This window comes from Astatotilapia calliptera, chromosome 7, assembly GCF_964374335.1.
Source record: "Astatotilapia calliptera chromosome 7, fAstCal68.1, whole genome shotgun sequence".
Taxonomy (NCBI): Eukaryota; Metazoa; Chordata; class Actinopteri; order Cichliformes; family Cichlidae; genus Astatotilapia; species Astatotilapia calliptera.
Window position 1 is genome coordinate 43,063,812 of NC_137428.1, and position 27,865 is coordinate 43,091,676.

Here is a 27,865-nt window from a genome sequence, read left to right on the forward strand (position 1 = left end):
CTGATCTGTGAGTGATGATAATTTGTGCACCAATTCCTCTGACATCGTCTTATTAATCGTTAGCTTACTATGCAAACATGACAAGTGAAATCTCCCGCAGCAAGCTTAAACATGTGAGAGGTTGATCGTGCAGAGAATCGCTGAGCTTATGTGAGTGCGTGTGTAAAAGCGTTTCAGTTCTGCTGAGCCAAATAAGACAGGTCAGGGTGAAGAAGTGACAGCCAAAGAAAAGCTTACCACAAAACGGAGAAGTTATGACAAATCAGACTATGAGGCAAAAAGAAAGTGCAGCTTTATGGTTTCATGGACAAAAGAATTTCTGTGGCTGCAATATGATGAGCTAAATAACCAGGGCTGCACATAAGTGGTCCGAAGGTGCGCATTTGCTGTCAAAATAAAAAACACGCACAAGGGTTAGGGTTAAATTCAAAAACTGTACTTTTGAGTTAAAATATATATTTATAATTTTAATAAATGACAAATTAAAAATGCGTGAACATTTTTTTGTATCGAAAAAATATCGAACCGTGACACCAAAGTATCGAACCGAACCGAACCGTGAATTTTGTGTATCGTTGCACCCCTAATATATATATATATATATATATATATATATATATATATATATATATATATATATATATATATGTATATATATATATATATACGTATATATATACGTATATATATATATGTGTATATATATATATATATATGTATGTATGTATGTATGTATGTATGTATGTATGTGTATGTGTATATATATATATATATATATATATATATATATATACACACATACATATATACGTACATACATATATATATATACACATATATATATATATACACGTATATATATATATATATATATATATATATATATATATATATATATATATACGTATATATATATATATATATATATACGTATATATATATATATATATATATATATATATACGTATATATATATATATATATATATATATATATATATGTGGGTGTATATATATGTGTATACATATATATATACATGGGGAACGCTGGCCTAGCGCAGCATTCCATGACTCTCCTTCTTGGTCAAATTGCCCTTACACAGCCTGGAGGTGTGTTCGGGGTCATTGTCCTTTTGGAAGATAAATAATGGTCCAACTAAACGCAAACTGGATGGGATGGAAATTTGCTGCAGGATGCTGTGGTAGCCATGCTTCAGTGTGCCTTCAATTTTCAAAAAATCTCCAACAGTGTCACCAGCAAAGCACCCCCAGACCATCACACCTCCTCCTCCATGCTTCACGGTGGCAACCATACATGTAGAGACCATCAGTTCACCTTTTGCATCACACAAAGACTTGATAAAAGCCTGACTTGTGCAGTCTTTTCTAAACAGTTAAAGTAGAGATGGGTCTGCTACTGGAACTCTGTGTGGCATTTATCTGGACTCTAATCTAAGGTGCTGTTAACTTGCGATTTCTGGGGCTGGTGACTCACATGAATGTATCCTTAGCAGCAGAGGTGACTCAAGAAGTGACATTCAAAGTTTTAGAAATTTTCCAGAGCGACTGATTTTCAGTTCTATCACTTCTGTCAACAGAGCAAATGGTGGCTACTTTCAGGAATCTAATCTTGCTACATAATTCCATATATCTTGCTTCATATATTTGATGTCTTCAGTTTTTAACTACAATGTACTTTTCACACACACACACACACACACACACACACACACACACACACACACACACACACACACACACACACACACACACACACGTGTGTGTGTATATATAAGAAGAAAAATACTGGTACCTCTTTGAAGCTGGATACAGTTCCACAGTCACCACTTCAATTCCATTCCATGCAGCTGCACTAACACCACAGAACAGACACTGTAGTGCAATGATTGCTGATTGGCTGAAGCTTAGAAACAGGAAAAATGTACAGCCTGCTGAAATCAGCATGGATCCACCTAAGGAGATCAGAGTTTTGTAATGAATCCTGTAGAATCAGTATTTTTTAATAAATTGCAACATATTTATAGAATGCATTAAGAGTTCATTATAACATAAGTTCTAAAATAATGTAATATGAAGTTATGGCCTATATAAGATAATCAAATATAGATGTAAAGCTAGGTGAAATTATGTCCAGAAATGTTTGGACAGTGACACAACATTGCTTCTGAATGCCACCACAGGTATGCAATGAAACTATGAACTGAAATGCAGACTCACAGATTTACACTCCCTGTAAAAAGAAAATACCCTCTTTAAATTTAAAGTTTAATGTATCAGGATATAATAATAAAAAAAAAGAATCTGGTCCATATGGAAAAGATATATATAAATCTTATAAAGTTTTTATCTGTCTTGTGTGAAACTTGTATGAAAAGCATACAAGAGTGAAAACACATATAAGATCCCTTGAAAAATTATATAATGAAACTTGTATGTTTTGTATACTTACTAAAAAAATATATGAAAGTAATGAGAAAGTGGCCACTTTCATGAGTAAATCATATATGTTTTTACTATTTCTTTTCCATATGGGAGGAGGTCTTAAAACTGGGTAAACGCAATCTCAGATGACAACTAAAACACCTTATTATTACCTTTATTTAACCAGGAAGCCCATTTGAAACTCTCAGAAACTTTCAGAAATGCAATAAATACAACACAAAATACAAGCTCTACAACATTACATACGGTACGAAAATATGAAAGATATACATAATATTCCTTGACTGCATTCCTAACTCCTTTACAAACAAACTTCCATAATTTACCTATGATCTTTACTCTGCCAATCTTCTCCATGTAGAGAGCTGAGATGATGTTGCCTGGCAGCACTGCCAGACTGCCTAGGAAGCTGACCAGGTAGATGAGGACATCATTCTCCTTAGCAGTATCTAGGTGGCAGCCATGCTTGTTGTGTTCAAAGGTGGTGTTCTCCATCTTACAGTCAATAAACTTTGCCTCCCACAGGTCTACAGAGAGTAGAAAGGCTATTATATAATATACTTTACTTATTAGTGTTAATATACTTTAAATGGCTTTTGTGTTTGCAGATGTTTTTGGAACTAAATTACAAGAGCCATTAACTGACACCTCTCTAAAAGGTTTATTGACTTGTTTTTGCATTTGAATACTGCTATAAATACAATAAATAAAAAAACAAAAACCGGAAAAACTGTCTATAACTGTCTATATTAGTAGTCTCAGATACACGGTTCTACACTATACAGATATAGGAAAACAGTTTTACAATACACAACTGGTAAAAAGTTTTAGCCATTCTGGGTGTGTCTCATTGACTAGCAGCTGGTTCATTTGTGCTGCTAGACACTAATGGAGTGCAGTCAGCTTCTTCAGCCAGTAGGTGGGAATCATGTCAGGGCCTGGTGCTGTCCAACTGTTTCTTGGATCTCTGGATCCTGTTCAGGCAGGTTGCTATGGTCTGCTCTTGGATCCACTACCCCCAATACTCTTGCAGTGCTCTTCACTTGTCATACCTTGATTGTATACCTTGAATAGTTTTGTGGAGAACACCAGGTTCATTCTCCTGCCTTCAGTACCTCTTCAGGTGAGTCTTTGCTTGGCAGTTCACCAGGCCTCAGGTATGGACAGCTTGCCGTACTTCTTTGGCACCTTCTTCATTGCACCTTTCTGCAACTCCCTTTGTGCTACCTTGATTTTTTCATCTAGTCTCCTTCTCCATGGAGGGTACTGCTCCTTCTGGCTGATTACTGCTGCCGTGGTGTAGATCAGCTGATTAGTCTTGATGATGGTCACAGTAGGAATGTCCATAGTGCTGCATTCACATCGTCTAGTAGACCTTCAGGGGTACTTCACGTAATCTTGGTAACCAGCTGTGGAGGGTCCAGGTTTTAAGTTTCTCCACGATCCTATATTTCAGGTCAAATCCTCTCACACTCAACGATCCTTCTTCCATCGTACTTGGCCCTTGGTACACAATCTCGGGTGGGGGTGGTGATGATATCTCCCCCCATTGTCCTGGCTCCCTCTTGCCATAGAATATGTGATGTAACCCATCATTTTCTAGCCATGACAGCAGTTCCTTCTTCTGAATGTTGGAACACAGAGCTACATATATTCATTCTTTGCATGTTGTTCTGGGGTCTTTTGTGACATCTTGGATAAGTTGTCACTGCGTTCATGGGGTAAATTTCTGTGCCCGGTCACTTCTGGCAATGTTCACCACTGTTCCATGTTTTACAACAGTGCTCACTCTGGTTTGCCGGAGTCCCACAGCTTCAGGACTGGCTTTGTAACCTTTTTCTGACTCAGAGATTTAGAGATTTAGAAACTATATTCTGTGTTTACTAGTATTATCTTTGTCTAATATTTACATTTGTTTGATGACCTGTGTGACAAACATACACAAAAAATAGAAAATCAGGAAGGGGGCAAACACTGTAGTTAGGAACTGCGGCTTGAATGACAGGGACATAGAACCTCACAGTTTTAATTATTGTAATTATTATATTAATTTTTGGTGATAAAAAATTAAAATGTTTAGCTGAAGCCTGTGACTGTTCTCAAACTAATGAAAAATGTGGAACCACATTTCTAAATGAAAATCACTGGAGGCAGACAATTGGAAAGCAGTAGAGTAAATCCTGGTTTAATATTTTCAAAATCGCTGGGATTTCTGTCATCCAAAAAACAAATATTGAAATTATAAATTGACTGGCTCTTATATAGCACTTTTCTACTCCCTCTGAGCACTCAAAGTGCTTTACACATTTGCCTCATTCAACCACACAAGCATTTTTTTTTCTATGCAAGTGCTTTCTATCTAACATTCATACTCTGATAGATGCATCAGAGAGTAACTTAAGGTAGGTTTCTCACCCAAGGATATTTGGCATGGAGACTGAAGCAGACAGGGATTGAACCACCAATCTTCCCATTAGTAGGTGACCTGCTGTTCTTCCTGTGCTACAGCCCTCCCAAAAGATTAACATTATATTAAAAGAAAGAAAATGTAGGTATAACGTTCAATAAAGACACCCTTTATAAAAATGTAAAGTTCTCTAGTTATTGCATTGACGAACTTGGATGACGGTGCTATCCACCTGCCTGCCCAGCAGAGTGACGATAATGCCCTATCAGCCTTTCATACCTGAGGGGTAGAAACCATTTTCACTCACATTCACATTCGTTTCTATACCAAAGCTGCAACCAATTCCAACAAATTGTCCCATTCAAACTTACCTGTGTTGTAGAAGACAGTGGAGTGGATGGTGCAGTTCTCAAACACTGTTTCAGAGGACCTGATGTTCTCAAAGTGACAGTCTTCAAACAGAGAGTCTTTAAATTTCACTGACTTCATCTCTATATTGATGAACCTATGAGAATGGGATGGACAAAGAGCCTTTCTCAAATCAAAGCACTGACTTGTGTTCTTGAGTTCAAATTTACCTCAGGAATATAAATCCTTAGGGACAGAAGGGCAATTTCAAAATAGAACCACAGCTTTCTTGGTAAATGTTACATATCAACACGTCAGTACCTGACTGCACCGAAACAAAATTATCTACAATCAAAAACTCCACTACAGGTATGTTTCCTTAACAGGTACTTAAACGAGGGAGAAGAAACTATTTAAGGGACTCATTTTATCAGTTTCTGTTTAAGCTGAATAACTAAATAACTAAGTGGAATAACTAAAGCAGAGTTTTGTCTCCAGAGGGTCCCTGCATACAGGGTAGTGTTTCTGAAGTTTCAGGAAGTAAGAAGTAAGCATACATTTTATGTGCCTAGTTTTTTAAGTGTGTTGTTTGTAGGTGACAACAATTTAGAAACTGCTGGAAAAGAGTTTTTAAAGGGATGAAATGATGACCATAAAGTCAATTTTTGAAGAAGACAATATTCACATAGGGTGTAGGTATGGTTTCAAGCAGCACTGTAAATACATAATGCACCATACTAACGTTGAATTTTCCTGCCTAACCCTAACCCAAATCCATGAGCATCACAGCAAAATTTATTCTAGTTTGCATTTCATCTGTTCCTGTTTCAGGTAGGTCATGACCAGTCGTTCCTCAAGCTTAGCTGTTGGCAGATTTCTCATATTTGAATCAGTAGAAGATAATGATTTAATTAGAACTTGGCTATATATAAGTTTTAAAGGATGCTATATAAAGGATGTTCAATAATCTACAAGAACACAAGTACAGGTGAGAATACAGATTGAGAAATGGAAAACATGGACTCTCACTTCTATTGCTATCAGCACAGAATCAGAATGGACAGTGGGCATAAATCCAAAACTGACACAAGTTGAAGCATGCAAAAGCATGTTGGAGTGAAAATGGTGGAACAATCTTCATGGCAATACAATGTATGGAAAAAGAAGCCCTGTTATAATCATGTGGTTCATGTCAAACTGAAAGTTAAACCTGATTCTGTGCATTTTATTCTAAAAGAGCATAGAAGTTTGTAAAATATATAACAAAATATACATTATATCTGTACTTAAAACTTGAAGATGCATTCCCTTATTTGAGAATGCTAAGGTTCAGCTGTGAATGGTACCTGCACAAGTGTAGAGCTCTAGCTCTAACCCCTATGTTAAAATACCCAGAGTTAGAGTATTAAGTATAGGTGAATATTGGTTTGCTGTTGTTGTTGTTTGTTTTTTAATATATATTTGGTAATACGAACAAATTGCAGCGATATGTTTTGGCAACAGCTGTATTTGAAGCTTTAGCTCAACTCTGAAGACAGATAAAAACAGCCGATGCCTGTGGATGTCCTTTTTAATAACTTGTCCTTCAGAGTCAGAGGTACAGCCCAAATCACAAATTGCCCTTAATTTAACCAAAATACATTACATCTCAATCCCTGTCCATTCCAAGCTATTTTTATTTGGTCAAATACCAACTCACCCTTTTTAGTTTTCACCTGTAGGAACTATTTTATGACAAACTGAGCCAGGAATCACACGGTACAGCAAGGGTTCTGTGGTTCTTTAGGCTTATGCCAAGAAAGCATACCAGTAACAAGCCAGAAAAAATTCAAGACTAAATCATATTCTTATATTTATCGCTGTGCAGGAGGATATTAATACTTATCTATCTAAATTATTGTAGGGTCTTTACCTTACAATAATAAAGCACTTTGAGGCAACTGTTGTTGTGATTTGGTGTTTAAAAAAAATAAAATTGAACTGAATGTTATTGAATTGATTTGAAAGTGTGTCAAATAAATATCTAAACGAATCATAAGCTGACCCTCATCCTTACTAGCAGAACTAGCTATTGCCACACTGGTGCTTAAGGTATCCACTAGATGACATCTGAGTAATAAATGGTGCAGCCAGTAGCATCACTGGTGCAAATGTTAGCTGAAATGGCTGTGTGGCACCCAGAGCAAGCATGGGTTTAAGCACCTAGAGTCGCTGCAGGCTTTGTTGGACAAGTAGACCAAGCTGCTGCAGAGCCTGCTGTCCCGGTTGGGAATGGCAACCTCTCCACCGGTCTCCAAGGTCATAGTAGTAAAAGGTGCTTTGGTTGTTCACTTAGAGTAGAAAAGGGCTATATAAATACCAGTACATTTACCATTTTCAAAGCAGACAGGACTGTGCGTTTTTCACCCTACTGAAGGATGCTGCCAAGGTGACTGGAGCTGGGGGAGTCTGAATGAGAACAATGGCTGCTGGAGCTGATGGTGACAGATATTCATTTATATGCTTCCACTGCAGACATCAGAATAGGTGAGGATGTGGCCATCATGCTAGCTACCATGTACCCGTACCCAACCTGCAGAACAAACACCTGCCACCCCTCCCAGGCATTTCCAGAATGAGTGTACACTCAAAGAGGTTGGTCAGGTGGTCTGGGCCACCAGCTCTCCAAGGCTCAGGATGAACATACACCATCCAGTAAGAATGCAATGAGGTATATGGGGTATACACCAAATCTGAAGAAATCTCTGGAGATCTACCTTTGGCGGCCCATACCCTGGGAGGGGTGACGGGCAGTAGTAGTATATGCCAGGCATGAGTGGATTCAGGCTGTACACAGTCACTAATCCACCAGAGCCTGGTTCAGAACCTGAGCTATGGTGGAGTTATTGTGTGTGGATTTTAAGCATGCACATAATAATTTTCACAGTTGTCCCATAGTGCCGGTGAAAATTAAATAGAGGGCCAAAACAGAATCAAGGCCGCAAATAGTTCCTGCCTTGCGCAGCTGCTGATTTTGTAAATAGACTGGCTGGGGTCTACCGGTAGCGTCTCCTTTCAGGCCAGGATAGACGAATGTCACCGAGCAGTGACTAAGTTTGTGGTAAAAGGCTTGCACCCATTTGCCACAGCAGATGCCCCCGATTTTCGGTAAGTGAATGTGTTTAATTGTAGGCAGGGACATTACTGGATATTCTTGTGTAATTGCTACAGAATAATTTATGTTATACGTTGTTATTGCTACAGAAGAATGTTTATTTTATTATTTTACATTTGCAATTTTTTTTCCTGGGGACCCTGTGACACCCCATTGAAGAGCCATAGGCTGGGGGACTGGGAGGAGGTGCTGGCCGTCAGACTGGGGTCTGGGATGCGGGGCCTCCCTGCTACTGCAGATAAGGAGGTGGTCCGCTTGCCTCCACCCCAGAGAGATGGGTTACATCTCCTGGGTCTAGGTGCGGCTTGCCCCTCTGAGGGCGGTACCTGGACCTGGGATATAGAGTATGTTTGGGGAGTGCGACTGTCTGTGCAGTGTCTATTTGTGTCTGTCTACACGTTGGGTGAGTGCCGAGTATTTGGTTGTGTATATGGGGGTAGGAATGCATGTTTGTGTCCGCGTGTGCCTGTTCGTCTGTGTCTATATGTCAGGTTGGGTCTTAGACTCAACCTCTCTGGGTACATCTCAGGCCCTCTAAAGTACGGAGGCCTATCTCCCCTCACCACACTCCCTTCAGGTGGCTGATGCCCTCAGACGTTGGTGCGTTGGTGGTTCTTGTCGACTGGGGCTGGGCGCTCATGTATGTACCGGCTCACTCCTGGTGGCCGATTGGCGGGGCCTGGTGCCTGTGACCCAGCTGGGCCCCTTCCGGGGGGTGGGGTGCCCTCAGGCCTCTGGGCCTGAAGCTCGGTCCTCTCTGGCATAGCTGGCTGCCGGCAGAGCCCGCGGGCACGCCACTGCAACCCCCTCTGGCCTCTGCTCCGTAGCTGCGGGGTGACCTCTCGTTTGGGGCTCTACTCAGCTCTTCCCAGGAGGGTGGCACGGTTCCCCCCCCCCCTTTTTGGTGGTCCACCTCGGGTCCTTGTACTCTGGGGCCTCTGGATATCTGGGGCCTGGATCTCCTCCATACCTGCTTCATACCCTGGGGGACGGGGCTATGGCTCCCCTCACTCCCTAGCAGATCGTTACATGGAGAAACCTTTGGAATACAAGCATGCTGATCCACACAGGTATGCACACAGGTGTACACACGGGTGTTCACAGACGCGGACTACAGCTTTCTTGGCTGCTGCCTCAAAGCACATTGTGCGCTGTCTATCTTGCGTGCTGCACAATATCGTTTATTATTTAGTATCTACTGATATCTACTGCTAGCTAGTTTATTGTGATGGTGTTATATTTATTATGTTGCTCTTTGTTGTTTGCTTTCTCTTCTGTTTTTTTTTCTCCATACAGGTGATCCAGGTGTTTTGTTTGGTTTTTTTTCTTTCTTCCCCCCCTTTCTCACCGTCTCTTCTCCCCTTTGGTTTTCTTTCTCTCCCTCTCTTTCTTTCATTCTTTCTCCCTGTCCTATCCCCCAGTCATGTCTGTCCCGTTTGTAGCAACTGAAAATAAAATAAATACATAATTATAATAAAGGTCAATCAAATGGACCAATGTGGCAAGGCCATGATGATCCACTTGGTAAAATAAATCCGCTCGGCATCTTTCTTGGCCTTAAGACAACAATTCTGATGGCTAAAGATCCAAACGGGACACACAAAAAAAAAAAAAAGAAAAAAAAAAAAAGAAGAGCCATAGGCTGGATCTCTTAAGATCTCACTGTTGGGTTTGTAAGGCCATGTTACTCCTAAATTTCTATCTTGTTCAAAGAGAAGATATAAAACAAAGTTCTAAGCTATTCGACCTGTGTGTTCTCCTTTTTTAAAAAGAATCGATAAAGAATCGAATCGTTAAACAGAATCGAAAATGGAATCGGAATCGTGAAAATCTTATCAATACCCATCCCTACTTTCAGGTTATTTCCTCTCATAGGAATCCTGAAAGAGATTCTGACGGACCAGAGCACATCATTCATGTTCCACACACTGAGAGAGCTTTATGAATTCCTGTGTACAGGGAGTGCAGAATTATTAGGCAAATGAGTATTTTGTCCACATCATCCTCTTCATGCATGTTGTCTTACTCCAAGCTGTATAGGCTCGAAAGCCTACTACCAATTAAGCATATTAGCTGATGTGCATCTCTGTAATGAGAAGGGGTGTGGTCTAATGACATCAACACCCTATATCAGGTGTGCATAATTATTAGGCAACGTCCTTTCCTTTGGCAAAATGGGTCAAAAGAAGGACTTGACAGGCTCAGAAAAGTCAAAAATAGTGAGATATCTTGCAGAGGGATGCAGCAGTCTCAAAATTGCAAAGCTTCTGAAGCGTGATCATCGAACAATCAAGTGTTTCATTCAAAATAGTCAACAGGGTCGCAAGAAGCGTGTGGAAAAACCAAGGCGCAAAATAACTGCCCATGAACTGAGAAAAGTCAAGCGTGCAGCTGCCAAGATGCCACTTGCCACCAGTTTGGCCATATTTCAGAGCTGCAACATCACTGGAGTGCCCAAAAGCACAAGGTGTGCAATACTCAGAGACATGGCCAAGGTAAGAAAGGCTGAAAGACGACCACCACTGAACAAGACACACAAGCTGAAACGTCAAGACTGGGCCAAGAAATATCTCAAGACTGGTTTTTCTAAGGTTTTATGGACTGATGAAATGAGAGTGAGTCTTGATGGGCCAGATGGATGGGCCCGTGGCTGGATTGGTAAAGGGCAGAGAGCTCCAGTCTGACTCAGACGCCAGCAAGGTGGAGGTGGAGTACTGGTTTGGGCTGGTATCATCAAAGATGAGCTTGTGGGGCCTTTTCGGGTTGAGGATGGAGTCAAGCTCAACTCCCAGTCCTACTGCCAGTTTCTGGAAGACACCTTCTTCAAGCAGTGGTACAGGAAGAAGTCTGCATCCTTCAAGAAAAACATGATTTTCATGCAGGACAATGCTCCATCACACGCGTCCAAGTACTCCACAGCGTGGCTGGCAAGAAAGGGTATAAAAGAAGAAAAACTAATGACATGGCCTCCTTGTTCACCTGATCTGAACCCCATTGAGAACCTGTGGTCCATCATCAAATGTGAGATTTACAAGGAGGGAAAACAGTACACCTCTCTGAACAGTGTCTGGGAGGCTGTGGTTGCTGCTGCACGCAATGTTGATGGTGAACAGATCAAAACACTGACAGAATCCATGGATGGCAGGCTTTTGAGTGTCCTTGCAAAGAAAGGTGGCTATATTGGTCGCTGATTTGTTTTTGTTTTGTTTTTGAATGTCAGAAATGTATATTTGTGAATGTGGAGATGTTATATTGGTTTTACTGGTAAAAATAAATAATTGAAATGGGTATATATTTGTTTTTTGCTAAGTTGCCTAATAATTATGCACAGTAATAGTCACCTGCACACACAGATATCCCCCTAAAATAGCTAAAACTAAAAACAAACTAAAAACTACTTCCAAAAACATTCAGCTTTGATATTAATGAGTTTTTTGGGTTCATTGAGAACATGGTTGTTGTTCAATAATAAAATTATCCCTCAAAAATACAACTTGCCTAATAATTCTGCACTCCCTGTATTATGTCGATTCTGACCAGTGGATATCACCCCTAGACAGATGGCCTGTTGAAGCAGCTGAATAAGACTCTAAAACCCACAATTCATAAGTTCATTAGTGATGATGAACACTACTAGGACCATTGATTGTATTGGTGATTGGATCTTCTGTTGTATGCAGTGCAGAAGGTACTCCAGGCCTCCAATTCCATTTCCCTGTGAAAAGCTATTTGCTGGATACCACAAGATAAAGTGCTTATGTTACTCCATTACTCCACCACTAAATTATTTGCGAAGTGGCAAGGGCCCTTCAAAGTCACATGGCAAATGAATGATGAAGATTATGAGGTGATGCCAACTGACAGGGCAGGAGCAAGGCAAATTTATTATCCCAATCATGGAGACTGGTGAAGACTGTCTAACAATCCTGGCGAATGATAGATTGATTGATTTACAGGCAGACAAACAAATTCTATCAGTCTTGCTATGCTCCTTTGTGATGGCCTAGAGAACAGATGTTTCTGAATTGCAGCAGCCCTTTGCTGATGTGTTCTCCCCTCTACCAGATTGCACTAACCTCATACACATCATTGTGAGACTGCCTGGGTGCTTTTTCACATCACTGGATTTAAGGGCTACTGGTAGATTCCCTTGTCTCTAGAGTTTGCTTTTACCTATACCTAAGTACTTTTATCTAAAATTCACACACTTGCACTCCGATGGATGAATCAGGGGAAGCTCGGGCTTCAGTATCTGTCCAGAAGGAAGTGAGGATAACTTCACCAAGCCTCTGATTGTTAGGTTACTGGCTCGATCACTTTAAGCACAGATGACACAGGCAGTGTCCACATGAACCGTCATGCACACAGTCTCTATGACTGGGCATGTGAATTATTTAGAATTTAGTGATTCTGATTTCCTTATCGATCACTTAACAATTTACTCCCAGGAGAAAGTAAGTTGTTGCACTACTCATTACATCACTTTGCATTTCTCCATAAAATGATCTAAAATGCATTGTCTCATATTTACCATTTAACAATATAAACTTATCAGCTACAGTCCCACACACCAACACAAATCCCTATTTTAATGAAGCTCTTTCTCTTAGACCGGACAGGACAAAAGAAACCATTCTTTCCTTAGTTCAGACAGGAGATCATCTTAGAAGAGCCACCTCGATGGGACAAGTCTCGGCTGTCCATCTGCATCTAAACGACAAAGGTCACTCTTTTGAGGATGTCAATGTTCACATTTTGGACAGAGAAGACAGTGAAAGAGGAGTGAAAGAAGCCATCTATGTCCACTGTGAACAACCATCTTTAAACAGGCGGGGGTTTACGACACCAACTGTCTGCCATCTATAATCCAGTTTTGAGATCCCTTCCCAGACGGAATAACGCCCACTCACATCCTGGGCCATTTGACCTCAGTACATCCCATGATAAGGTGGGGCCAGGTTTCACAATGGGTTCACCCAAAACCTTGGCTGATTGTGACCCACACCCGTTTTCACATCTTGATTAGGTAGAGGGTCAATAGGGGGTCCATGTCCCTGTTGGAGACACTCCCATAGGCCTTAAAATCTGGGACTCTCCACCAGTTGCTCTTAGAACTGAAGAAGCTTCTCAGATGAGAGGGGAAACAGCAGCGAATGAATATTAAATTACAGCATATTTAAGTAGATAAACCTCAAGCCAGCAGTGAATTTAAGCAGCATTAAAGCTTACTTGTCACGGATGTATTCTACTTCTTCATGGATCTGGTTCTCCAAAGGAAAGTCAAAAATCATGTTCTCCACTCGTTTTTTATGGATAACCTAGAGAGAAACAAAACAATGAAAATCTGTTTTCTGTGCTCAAATCTTGTTTGATTCATTTTTAACCCTTTAAAGCCAAGTTTATTATATTCGATATATGAGTTTTTGTAAGTGGTTTGCCTTCTGTGTCATCAGGGTGAATTTTTGTTGTTGTTGTTTTTACCCCCAAAAAGCTGAAATAAATGTTAAAATATATTTTGCAAAAAATACACATAGCTAAAAAAAAACAAAAACCGCCTGATGTAGCATATATGGTACAAATTAATACATAAAACACATACACAAGATAATACATCAACCAGATTTGAAATGATACTGTATTAAGACTCTTTTATGAGTAGATGACATTACCTGGACCTTAGACACATACTCTTCATGCTGAAGGTGTTTGATCATGTCAGGGAACCACACAGACAAGCCATAAAAGCTGTAAAAAACATGAGACGCTGAATTAACAAAAGGTTAAGAATAAAAGTGACTCGTCATCATATCACTTTAGACTCTAGACTCTATTCAGTCAGTCTGCCTCTGTCAGTGCCCCCCTGGGGTGGCTGTGGCTACAATGTAGCTTGCCATCACCAGTGTATGAATGTGTGTGTGAATGGGTGGATGACTGGATATGTAAAGCGCTTTGGGGTCCTTAGGGACTAGTAAAGCGCTATATAAATACAGGCCATTTACCATTTTGGATTCTGACATGTGAACTGCAATGTTGCCATATTTCATTCCCATATCTGTTGTGAGGTAATACCGTATACAATTCATGTTAGGGTAATTATTTCCTCAGTGATCTAAAAACCAGGGAGCAAATATTTAGAACGAATTCTCTGCTTCGCTGACCCACCTGTGGGTGGAGTTTCTCCTGGAGGCTGTCCTTTCTATGCCTGCTCATCAAGCTCTTGGTAGACAACTATTTAAAGATTTCCCAAATTATAACTATATTAAGAAACCGTGCAGGTAAGCTACCTGAACTCGACTCCCACAATAGTATTACATCTTTACTGTGACTCTGAATCCTGCTGCTCCTCTGAAAAAGAAAGTCTCTAGTAAGAAGTACTTGACTCCCTGGTGTAACTCTAAGATGTGTACCTTAAAGCAGATAACCATAAGCTGGAGATGAAATGGTGTATCACTTATTTATCAGATCTTCATTTAGTCTGGAAAAATGGATCGCTGCTCTTTAAAACAGCCCTAAACCTGGAAAATCTTACTATTCTCAGTAATTGTCAATAGCATAAATCTTACTAATCTTACTATTGAAGAAAAAACAACACCAGATTTTTCTTCAGCATTGTAGCCATGGTGACAAAATGTCAAAGGTCTGTTGAGCGAACCATTCCTTTAACTTCCTTGGACCTGGCGTCCACATATGTGGACATCACATTTTTGTTGTTTAGACCAAAATACTATATTTTGCTCTACAAGGGCCTGATATCCACTTACAAGGACATCATGCTGCCACTGTTCTATTGAAATTTTAAACGAATATCCTCATATGTGGATCTCATTTTTGCCAGAAACAAAAATCAGGTAAAAATCTGGCAATTCTTTGTTTTTACATTCATCAGGTCCCAATCAGCCCAAATATCAAAGAGAATTAAAAGATGCATGCCATTGGAAGAGTTCAGATCTTAGGAGATTAACCTTAATTAGTAACAACTTAATGAATTTCTTTACAAATAACTTATTATCACACCTTTGGCAGTTTTAGCCATTTTGACCACGTGTCTCTGTCTTATCTGGGGCAAATTGTTACCCAAATCAAGTCTGGCTCTCCCAGTGATGTCCTTCGCCATCGCTTTTTTAAAAGAAGTTTGGGAGACTATTGGACCTTATATTCAAAGGCTTATGAACAGCAGCCTGACTTTAGGTGATGTACCTGTAACTTTTAAACAGGCAGTGGTCCAGCTTCTGCTGAAACGCCGTGGCCTGGATGCCTCTTTGTTGTATAATTTCAGAACTATTTCAAAGCTTCCCTTTGTTCCTAAAATTTTGGAAACGTAGTGTCTTCACAGCTGCAGACTTTTTTAAACAGTCAAAAAAAAATTGCAGTATTTCAATCAGGTTTTAAAGCACTTCACACCACAGAGTCTGCACTTTTAAGAGTTTTTAATGATATTTTACTAACTGCTGACTCTGGGAATTCCGTGTTATTTGTGCTTTTGAATCTCACAGCAGCTTTTGATGCTGTAGATCACAACATTTTAATTTCTCGCGTAGAACATCATGTTGGAATTAGAGGCACAGCCTTGGAGTGGTTCAGGTCATATCTGTTTGACAGAAGTTTCTCAGTCTCACTTGGTAAATTTTATTCATCCTCTGCCCCCCTCCCATGTGGTGTACCTCAAGGATCCATCCTCGGGCCCCTTCTTTTTAGCATTTATTTACTTCCTTTTGGCCATATTATTAAAAACAAACAAACATAAAGTGTCATTTTATTGTTATGCAGATGACTGTCAGATTTATCTACCCCTGAAACTGTCATGGTCCCCGTGTCTCTCTGGCTGGCTCACACTGGCTACAGGTTTTGTTTTTGTTTTTCTCTTCCTCTCTGCCTCTCCCTCGCTCCTCTCTGCCTGGGCAGAGCTCGTTACAGGCTCTCGCGCTTGGCCCACACACCTGCGTGATTGTCACCACTTGCTGCTGATCTGGCTGATTTCCCCAGCTACTATTTAAGGCAGTGGCACAGAGCAGTTCGCCGTTGGAACGTTGAATCTCCTGAATATCCCCCTCCTGGACCAGATTACGGACCCTTCCTGTGTGTGGTGGTGTGAGTGAAGATTTGGGAGCCAGTGTGGTTGATGAGGAGTGAGTGTGAGGATTACCCCCTCTCCCTGGAGCCCTGGACCCCCCTCCCAATTCACTGTACATATATATAGCACTCAGGTGTTCCCTGTTGTTAATAAACTGATTTCTTTTGACTGTCTTCAAAAAACTCTGTCTGCTTGTAAGTCTGTCCGGTAGCCATGACAGAAACATAATGACCCTCACTCCCTCAGGCCTATTTTAGAATGCCTCAGAGCATGGTTGGCTCTGAATTTTTTTTTAATTTTAATGAAAAGAAGACAGGTCATTATATTTGGGCCGAGTGGCCCTGGTGTCCCACCACCTGACTTGGGTCCTCTTACATCCTGTGTCAAACCAATTGTCAGCAACCTTGGAGTAAAAATTGACACAGCTCTTAAAATGGACAAACAGATAGGTAGAGTGGTGAGAAATGGCTTTTTTCAGCTGAGGCAGCTCTCTAAAGTCAAACCTATTATCTCTTTTTGTGACTTAGAGTTTTACATGCATTTGTGACCACTCACCACTTGATTATTGTAATACACTTTATATTGGTATTGATCAGGCTTCACTATCCCACTTGCAAATGGTCCAGAATGCTGCTGCTCGCCTGCTGACAGGTACACACAAACACGAGCACATTAGCCCTGTTCTTGCCTCTTTACACTGGTTTCCTGTCCATTTTAAAATTCATTTAAAATTTTTATTGTTTGCTTTTAAAGTTTTGAATGGCCTGGCTCCTACTTACCTGTCAGACCTTCTACACCTATACACTCCACAAATGTCTCTCAGATCAACTGACCAGCCACTCCTTGCTGTCCCCATGTCGAGACTGAAACACCAGGGGGACTGAGCTTTCCCATATGGAAAAGATATATATAAATCTTATAAAGTTTGTATCTGTCTTGTGTGAAACTTGTATGAAAAGCATACAAGAGTGAAAACAGATATAAGATCCCTTCAAAAATTATATGAATGAAACTTGTATGTTTTGGATACTTCCTAAAACAATATATGAAAGTAATGAGAAAGTGGCCACTTTCATGAGTAAATCATATAAGCCTTATATGATTCACTATATGAAGTAGGCCAAATCTGATGCAAGTCTTTTATAAGTTTTTTTCTATTTCTTTTCCACATGGGTTCGCTGTTGTGGCCCGAAATTAAGGAATAAGTTGTCCCTCCATATTTGGCTGGCCCCAACACTTGAAATCTTCAAATCACTTTTAAAAACACACCTTTTTTCTAAGGTTTTTAAGGAGAAGAACCACAGTCAGCTTGTAGTCAGTTTTAGTCAGCTTTTGGTTGCTCTTAGTCTTTTTTTACTTTGTTAGTTTTATTTATTGTATATTTTATTGTCTATTTTACTCCTGTTTTAATATTTACTGATTTATTTTATCCCTTTTTTAATTTATGTATTTATTTTATTGTTATTTAACTTTCTTTGTCTGTTTAATGTATGGTTTTTAACTTTTATCTGTTTTTCTTTTACTGGAAAGCACTTTGGTCAGCCATGTTGTTTTTAAAGTGCTCTATAAATAAAGTTGGATTGGATTGGAAATAAGAATTTAACCATTAGAAAACATGTTTTTCATGAGTTTCTTCTTCATTCACCTTTTTCCACTTACTATGCATCTATACACCACTGCTTTCATTATGCATAAATTATTATTCATCTCTAGCTGTCATCCACAGTGTGCCTTTTATCCTGTCTTCCTCCCCTCAGCCCAACCAGTTGTGGCAGATGGCTGCCCGCCTGGTTCTGACTAAGGTTTCTTCCTGTTGAAGGGACTTTTCCCTCCCCACTGTTGTCAAGTGCTTGCTCAAAGGGGGTTGTGTGATAGTTGGAGTTTTCTCCCTTTTATTTTTAGGTCTTTACCGTACAATATAAAGTGCTTTGAGGCAACTGTTGTTGTGATTTGGCAGCATATAAATAAAATTGAATCAAAAGTTGAATTGAAATTGGGAACTTACCTGAAAGCCATGCAGAACCAGATGACAGCCATGAAGAGTGTAGCAAATCTCAGCTCTGCAGAAAGGAGAGATGCCACGTTCCTCAACACCTGGTTTACATATACAAACACAGAATGAGCCTAGAACCATGCAGTTTTTATTTATTACCACTGACTGCTTTGTTTCCAAAGCAAGGAAGTTTTCCCTCACATGACCTAATTGCTCTATAAGTGGCGACTGAAGACAAGGAATGTGGAGCTTGTTTTCAGCACCACTTGCTTTTCCACATTTTTGTTAACCCATTTCCACTTTTTCAAAAAAGAAAATTTTGATGATCAAACGCAGTCGGATGAGCATGTATCTTGCATGGCTGAGAGTGGACAGCCTGAGTTCGAGTATGACCCGAAATCTTTTAAAAAAAAATTCCATCTGGGATTAATACAATTTCTCTGATTCTGATTGCTGGAAACCCAAACAAAGCACGTAATAAGAGGCTCTAATGTAATCGTCCTGTTAATGTTGGTGGCGCCAGTTACACAATGGACCCAGAGCCAACAGTGCACGGGCAGGAATGCATTTCCGACACCTAACCTTTACCCACTCTTCCTCCAACAATGCCCAGGGCCCAACCAGGTTTTGGTGGTGCAGGATCTGCACGCAAACAAGCCAACCACAGCCTCATGTACACCCTGAACCCACTCCTCGGCCACACACACCTGTAGCTCATTTACTCTGGTCTGAATCAGTTAATGAGTTTGTAAACTTGTAGCTTTTGTCTTGGTTTGTTTCGTTTTCACACAACAAAAAATCCAATTGAACTCCAAATAAGCCAAAATCCATAATTACAAACCACACACTAATGTTCAGTAAACTCATTGGCCTGATGTGTTTGGGGAAAGAGAAACAAAAGTAAGTACAGGAAGAAAGTGCAGTGTTTTGTACTGCTGAACACAGAGAATTTATAGTTATTTCATGGCTAGCTGCTAGCCCGTAGAGACACAACTATAGTTCCCGCATTGAGAATACAAAGCATACAGCAGGATGTTTTTTTAGCTCAAACCTGCAACACACATGATAGTTGGCTCGGATCGGGGTCAGCACATGCTCAGACATTAAACAAACTGCTCTGGAGGGTTTTTTTTTTAACCGTACCGAGACCAGCCTATCCAAAGGATCTCGGTGTGGTTATTTTGGTCCACACTGTATTTACTGTGTTTTTTTGTTTGTTTGTTTGTTTGTTTGTTTGTTTTGGTTTGTTTGTTTTTCCATAACTTGTGTATCTGCAAATATACACATTCTGTATTTTTCACATGAAAGAAACTATACTGTGGTGCTAATTTCTTGTTTTTGATTTATGTATGTTTTGTTTTGTTTTGCTTTACTTTTGTTTCATATGTTGTTTGTTTAATTTAAGACTTAAAAAAAATTAAATGAATGAGAGGTAAAACTTGAGGGGGTAGGGACAAATAAGTAAATACTTCAGCCTACTCCTTTTCAAACAAATAATGGAATGATATTTTGTAATGATTGTGAAGGCACATGTTTGAAATGTTTGAAATAAAAATGAACTGAACTGAACACCTGCACAAACAAACTTCACCAAATGGGAGAATACAGCAGAGTCCCATTTGAATGGAGTAAACACTACAGGTGTGAAAAAAGACTCTTTTTAAACCATGTGGATCAACTCTCACCAGTAAAAACATGACAAACTTTTACACTTTATATTTTAGTCTATTAAATCAACTTTAGATTTAGTCTACTAAAAGTATAACTAAACTAAAAGACTTAAGATGTGTAAATTATGTTTAATAAAAATTTTTAGTCAAAATTTTCTGTCAAAATTAACACTGGAGGTTTGTGTCAAGCAAATTCGAGCTCTGGTGCCAGAGTGTCATCCTCTTTATAGTGTGTGCTGTTTGCTTGTAACTTTCCTCCTAGTCAGCGGAGAAGAGTGTGTTTTGATCATTTATAATTGTTTTGACCAAACTACGTGTTTTGTGTTCTTCCTTGTTGGTGGTGATAGTAGCTTCTGTCTCTTTTAGTTAAGTTATTAACAAATAAATAATTAAAGTAATAAAAATAACAATAATAAATTCATTTGTGTCATGTCCTTTGACACTTTCAACCTGGAGAGTTTTATTGTTATTTCTTGACATCCCTTGAACTATCTAGGGGAACATAACATTTAACTAGGACAAACCCACATTCACCCTTCTCTGACCCCTCAGTAAATTCAATTTTATTTTTATAGCGCCAAATCACAATAGGCACCTTATATTGTAAGGTAAAAAACCTACAATAATACAAAATAAGTCCAAGCCAGATTCTGAGCTAGAGATGGTGCTCCAGTCTGTGTTCCTACATACCAGTTTACAGAGTGTCAGTGAGCGTACAGCCCATCGTTGTACAGGTGTTCTTGTTGCACTCTGAACCTCGAAAAAACCGTCTTCAGTTGTTTTCGGTGTCTTGATGTGCACCACCTATAAAATAAAATAAAAAACGGGAAACTTTTTGAAAAACACTGCGAAGTAGCTTTTTCTTAACATAACAGAATTAGGTGTATTTACTTTACTTTATACATAAATTTATAGCAGAACAGACTTGGTTTCTCTCTCCTCATTTAATGCTTTTTCTTTATTTTCATGACTATATACACTGTAAAACTACAAATGAACACGTGGAATTATTTATTAAATAAAAAAGCGTGAAATAACTCAAAACATTTTTTATATTTCAGATTCCTCAAAACAGCCCCCCTTTGCTTTGATTACTGCTTTGCACACTCTTGGCATTCTCTCGATGAGCTTCATGAGGTCATCACTTGAAATGATTTTCCAACAGTCTTGAAGGAGTTCCCAGAGATGCTGAGCACTGACGCTTTTGTCTTCACTCTGCGGTCCATCTCCGTCTTGATTGGTTTTAGTTCAGGTGACTGTGGAGGCCAGGCCATCTGGCGCAGCACTCCATCTCTCTCCTTCTTGGTCAAATAGCCCTTACTCAGTCTGGAGGTGTGTTTGGGGTCACTGTCCTGTTGAAAAATAAATGATGGACCAACTAAACGCAAACAGGATGGGATGGCATGTTGCACAGGATGTGTGATAGCCATGCTGGCTCAGTGTGTCTTCAATTTTCAATAAATCCCCAACAGTGTCACTAGCAAAGCACCATCACACCTCTTCTTCCATGCTTCATGGTGGGAATCATGCATGTAGAGACCTTTTCTGCATCACACAAAGACACGGTGGATGGAACCAAAGATCTTAAATTTGGACTCATCAGACCAAAGCACAGATTTCCACTGGTCTAATGTCCATTCCTTGTGTTTCTTGGCCCAAACAGATCTATGCTGCTTGTTGCTTTTCCTTAGTAGTGGTTTCTTAGCAGCTATTTGACCATAAAATCCTGATTAACACAGTCTCCTCTGAACAGTTGATGTAGAGATGAGTGCTACTGGAACTGAGTGTGGCATTTATCTGGGCTCTAACCTGCGGCACCACAGGGAACTGTGCTGTCCCCTCTTCTCTTCACCCTGTACACCTCTGACTTCTGCTACAACTCTGAATCATGCCTTCAGAAGTTTGCAGACAACACAGCCATCATGGGGTGTATCTGGGGTGATTAGGAAGAGGAGTACAGGAGGCTGGTGAGGAACTTTGTTACACGGAGTCGCACAAACCACCTGCAACTCAACACCTCAAAGACCAAGGAACTGGTTGTGGACATCAGGAGGTCCAGACCAGGTTCACTGCCAGTTCAAATAGAGGGAGAGGAGGTGGAGGTGGTCAACAAGTACAAGTACCTTGGATTGTGGGTGGACAACAAACTGCATTGGTCATGCAACATGCAGCACCTGTACGTCCTCAGGAGACTGAGGTCTTTCAACATCTGCAGGAAGCTCCTGAGGATGTTTTACCGGTTGGTGGTTGCAGGAGTATTATTCTATGCTGTGGTGTGCTGGAGGAGCAGCACAGTAAAGAAGGACTCATCCAGACTGAAAAAACTAATCAGGAAGGTGGGCTCTGTGGTTGGCATGAAGCTGGACACTCTGGTGACAGTGGCAGAGCAGAGGATTAAAGAAACTGCAGGACATTATGGAGAAAGTTGGGCATCCTCTGCATATGGTCATAAACAACCAGAGGAGTCTGCTCAGCAACAGGTTGCTCCTCCCAAAATCTTGGACCAACAGACTTAAAAACTCCTTTGTCCCACATGCCATCAAACTGTTTAACTCCTCGCTGGAGGGGAGAGTGAGGGGAAACAGGAGGATAAAGGAGGGCGACTAAGCTGTAGTGTTTTTTCACTGTGCAATAATCACTGTGCAATAGTCTTGCAATTGTTGAAATGTGCATTAGACTTTGGCTGTCTACATCTCTTTAATGAGTATATTTCACTAGTATTCCTATTTATTTCTATGATATATTCTGTATTTATTAGTGCTGTCAGCGCTAATCTTGTTAAAATGACGTTAACGCCATAACCGCATTAACGTGACAAATCTCCGTTAGCTCATTAACGCGGATCGTCCCGTGAGTGGGGCTGCACGGAGTCAACGTGTTAGCGTGGTTAGCTCATCAATGCATTAGCATTGTGCAGCCCCACGTACGGGGCAATAATGCGTTTATGGCGTTAACATCATTTTAACAAGCTTAACGCTGACAGCACTAGTATTTATATTTGTGTATATATGCTATATTTTTATACTTATGTTCGCACTCCCTCATTCCCCTTTATTTGATATTCTAACTCTGTAATATGCAACTTCTGTTGGTGTTCTGCAACTGGAAGCTGAATTTCCCAGAGAAACCCACCAGATGGGTTAATAAAGCTCTATCTCATCTAATCTAATCTAATCTAATCTAATCTAATCTAATCTAATCTAATCTATCTCATCTAATCTAAAACTGAAGAACAGATTGTGTGTCTGGATTCACCGCTTTCAATGTCTGAATGATGAAGCCCAACAGCATCTCATGAGAAATAAAGCCCCAGGTCAAGATAGTTTTCAGCATAATTTTACAAAGAATTTTGGCCTACACCGGCTCCTACTTTTTTCAGAATGGTCACTCAAATTCAGAACGATTAGACTCTATCTACAAACATCATTAGTCTAATACTTAAACCCGGCAAAGATCCTATGCTCCCATTCAGCTAGAAAAAAATCACTCCATTCACAATATATTCTGACCAAACAGTTTTTTCTTTTTATCAAGGGCAGACACTCAGCCAATAATACAAGCAGATTGATAAATATAATAGATTATTGCTCCATCAACAAATTAAAAGCCACAGATGTCTCTTTAGATGCAAAAAAAAAGAAGCAGGAAACCATGACAGTACCAGAATAATGACTGTGTTACTAAATATCTCACTAGAGCAATATATTTACGTGTCAGTGCATGGGTAAGTAAAGGTAAATTCAGATATGACACTTATAAAAAAGTGAAAATCTTCACTTAACATTAATGCGTGCCGTAAGCTGTTAGTTATCCTTGAGCGGTTTCGTTTTATTGTTGAAAATAAACATTTAAAAAGTTACCATCAAATAAGAAAATCAGTTTATTCGAAAGTGCAATAAGAATCATTATTATTAATTAAAATCATTTACTTACAGTGAAGACTTTTTCCGGCTGCCCCTTGGCTCTCCAGTTAGTGTCATGGACCTGTTTTAGGATCATCCACGCGTCATCATGTTTGCCATTCTGCTCCATAAACAAACACAGGCAGATGTATTCAAACTTACACACAGCCATGGAAAAACGTTACAAAGAAAAAAAAACTGTTGTCAGTGTTCATCTATAGTGAATGTGAACTATCTCGGTGATCTCCAAAAACACTTTCATCGTCTCTTTTAAATTGATTAACAACTATGCCAGCTATGTTCTTTCCACATGTGTACACTTTGCAGGCAGGTGTACAAAGAAACACTATGCTAACAGTCTCACCTCCAGGAGGAAACGTGGGCTCTCGGGCATAAAGGTAAGTCCAACCAGAGAAGCAATTGCAGGGAGAGCCGCAACCAGGACGAACACTCGCCAAGCGTGGAACTGAAATTCTGTGCCCATACTGAAGCCCCAGCCTACACACACACACACACACACACACACACACACACGCACACGCACACGCACACACACACACACACACACACAAATCACTGTTTACAAGTTTTGAGAAAAATACTAAGGTTTTACTTCAAACTGTCAGAAGTAGAAATGTATCATAAACAGTGATTCAGAGCAGCATTAAGCAATGCAGGTGGTAAATGATGCATGTTTCCTCTCTGAGTTTACTGTAATTGTATGTATTTGCAGCTGAGACTGTTCAGGGTATTTAGTCCAGACAGAACAGAGGAAATCTTTTGTTTTGGTTTGTTTTTCAACAGCTAGCTCAACTCAAAAACTACAGGATAACGTTGTGCATTACTTTGAGGTTTGAATGAGCCCCAGCACTAAAAACCTGCAGAAAGCCATAACCTACAGAATCGTATTGGTGTGAAATTGTAGAGCCATTCAAAATAGAGACTCCTATTGCACCTTTAGTAGCACAGTGCCTTGTCACTGGGATAGTTCTCTTAACAAGTACTAGCCATAATGCTAACCACTGCACTACTGTGCTGCTGATATGTAAGACTTAACAGGTTGCACCTCTAACAATGAGGTTGAGGTCACTGAGATTAATTTCATCCATCTTCATTATCCTATAAATAAAAAGTCTCATTGAGATTAAAATGTCTTTCCAAAGGAGACCTGGCCAAGAGGGCAGCAAAAGTTACAACTGATTAGCTTTTTATGGCTGACAAAAAAAAACTATTGATTCACTATTGAATAGATAGTTGTGAATAGATTCACAACTATCTACAGTGGGGCAAAAAAGTATTTAGTCAGCCACCGATTGTGCAAGTTCCCCCACCTAAAATGATGACAGAGGTCAGTAATTTGCACCAGAGGTACACTTCAACTGTGAGAGACAGAATGTGAAAAAAAAATCCATGAATCCACATGGTAGGATTTGTAAAGAATTTATTCGTAAATTAGGGTGGAAAATAAGTATTTGGTCACCTCAAACAAGGAAAATCTCTGGCTCTCACAGACCTGTAACGTCTTCTGTAAGAAGCTTTTCTGTCCCCCACTCGTTACCTGTATGAATGGCACCTGTTTGAACTCATCATCTGTATAAAAGACACCTGTCCACAGCCTCAAACAGTCAGACTCCAAACTCCGCCATGGCCAAGACCAAAGAGCTTTCGAAGGACACCAGGAAAAGTATTGTAGACCTGCACCAGACTGGGAAGAGTGAATCTACAATAGGCAAGCAGCTTGGTGTGAAAAAATCAACTGTGGGAGCAATCATCAGAAAATGGAAGACATACAAGACCACTGATAATCTCCCTCGATCTGGGGCTCCACGCAAGATCTCATCCCGTGGGGTCAAAATGATCATGAGAACGGTGAGCAAAGATCCCAGAACCACACGGGGGGACCTGGTGAATGACCTGCAGAGAGCTGGGACCAAAGTAACAAAGGTCACCATCAGTAACACACTACAACGGCAGGGAATCAAATCCCGCAGTGCCAGACGTGTTCCGCTGCTGAAGCCAGTGCATGTCCAGGCCCGTCTGAAGTTTGCCAGAGAGCACATGGATGATACAGCAGAGGATTGGGAGAATGTCATGTGGTCAGATGAAACCAAAGTAGAACTTTTTGGTATAAACTCAACTCGTCGTGTTTGGAGGAAGAAGAATACTGAGTTGCATCCCAAGAACACCATACCTACTGTGAAGCATGGGGGTGGAAACATCATGCTATGGGGCTGTTTTTCTGCCAAGGGGACAGGACGACTGATCCGTGTTAAGGACAGAATGAATGGGGCCATGTATCGTGAGATTTTGAGCCAAAACCTCCTTCCATCAGTGAGAACTTTGAAGATGAAACGAGGCTGGGTCTTCCAACATGACAATGATCCAAAACACACCGCCCGGGCAACAAAGGAGTGCCTCCGTAAGAAGCATTTGAAAGTCCTGGAGTGGCCTAGCCAGTCTCCAGACCTCAACCCCATAGAAAATCTGTGGCGGGAGTTGAAAGTCCGTGTTGCTCGGCGACAGCCCCAAAACATCACTGCTCTCGAGAAGATCTGCATGGAGGAATGGGCCAAAATACCAGCTACTGTGTGTGCAAACCTGGTAAAGACCTATAGTAAACGTTTGACCTCTGTTATTGCCAACAAAGGTTATGTTACAAAGTATTGAGTTGTATTTTTGTTATTGACCAAATACTTATTTTCCACCCTGATTTACGAATAAATTCTTTACAAATCCTACCATGTGGATTCATGGATTTTTTTTTTCACATTCTGTCTCTCACAGTTGAAGTGTACCTCTGGTGCAAATTACTGACCTCTGTCATCATTTTAGGTGGGGGAACTTGCACAATCGGTGGCTGACTAAATACTTTTTTGCCCCACTGTATTCACAAATGTGTCAAAAATCTATCTAAAGAGCAATGAATATATCAATATTTTTCCACTCTTATTCAAAGGTTGCAACCAGTATTTAAAAATATACGTGGCATGTAGACTGGCATAGTAAGGGGCTGAACCACAGCTCTTCAATAAGAAGTCTAGCTCCATTTTCTCCTAAACCACATCCACCAAAGGTGTGAATGCACTCACTGGTCAGTATTGCTCACAAGCAAGAATGTAAAGTATCCTTTTTCATTTTTAAAACTGTCTTACCATATCTGGGTATAATTCCCCAGGCAGTGAATGAAGCATAGATCCCACCAATCATCCAGAACATACACAACCAGGACAGATGCTCTCCTCTCTTGTTCATCTGAAGAAACTCTGAGAAGTACGAGTACACGATCGGTGCTGTGCCACCAATACTGAGAGCAAAGACAGAAAAGAAGATAGTAAGGATTATTATTTAAATAATAATCAGCCACAACATTATTTTAAAGATTATTATATTCCCCCAGAGCAAAAAAATGAAGAAAACAGATGCTACACAAAAGCAGGTTGTGTTTTAGAAAACGTCCACTGAAAATCACAGAGCAAAGATGTGTAAAGATATTCTGAGCAAAGCCGACGTTTTCTTGGAGGCAACAAGAGTTCATTTGAAATTTGTATCACATTCTAAACCGCAACAAGGTGACATTTGATGGCACTGCCACCCCAGAATTCAGTTTGGCCTCCTTCAGCGTCACTGGAGTTGAAGTGCTGTCAGTCTGGAAACATGACCAACATCACTGTAATGGAACATGGATGCAAGTCGTGTGGTGAGAGACCGTGTGGAGACTGTGTCCTTGGAGGTTATGTGCGTATATGTGTATGTAAGAAGATTGGGGTGGGTTGTCTGACTCTAAGGTAACTCTAAAATAATTCTTGACTTTGAGGTGTATGATTTAATAAAATAAATTATATTTACAGAGTTTTGAAG

General features: G+C 40.1%; 1 protein-coding gene across 1 annotated transcript in view; it reads right to left on the reverse strand.

Moving 5' to 3' along the window:
- LOC113026274 (synaptic vesicle glycoprotein 2B-like) overlaps positions 1-27,865 on the reverse strand; it is a 46,891-nt gene that overhangs the window by 5,766 nt on the left and 13,260 nt on the right. The window contains exons 6-15 of the mRNA XM_026174853.2: positions 27,160-27,311; positions 24,372-24,505; positions 24,039-24,128; positions 20,796-20,909; positions 18,448-18,536; positions 14,041-14,116; positions 13,601-13,689; positions 5,241-5,374; positions 2,789-2,989; positions 1,813-1,972 (exon numbers count right to left, since the gene is read on the reverse strand). Of these exons, the coding sequence (XP_026030638.2) occupies positions 1,813-1,972; positions 2,789-2,989; positions 5,241-5,374; positions 13,601-13,689; positions 14,041-14,116; positions 18,448-18,536; positions 20,796-20,909; positions 24,039-24,128; positions 24,372-24,505; positions 27,160-27,311 (1,239 nt within the window). The remainder of the gene's footprint in view (positions 1-1,812; positions 1,973-2,788; positions 2,990-5,240; positions 5,375-13,600; positions 13,690-14,040; positions 14,117-18,447; positions 18,537-20,795; positions 20,910-24,038; positions 24,129-24,371; positions 24,506-27,159; positions 27,312-27,865) is intronic.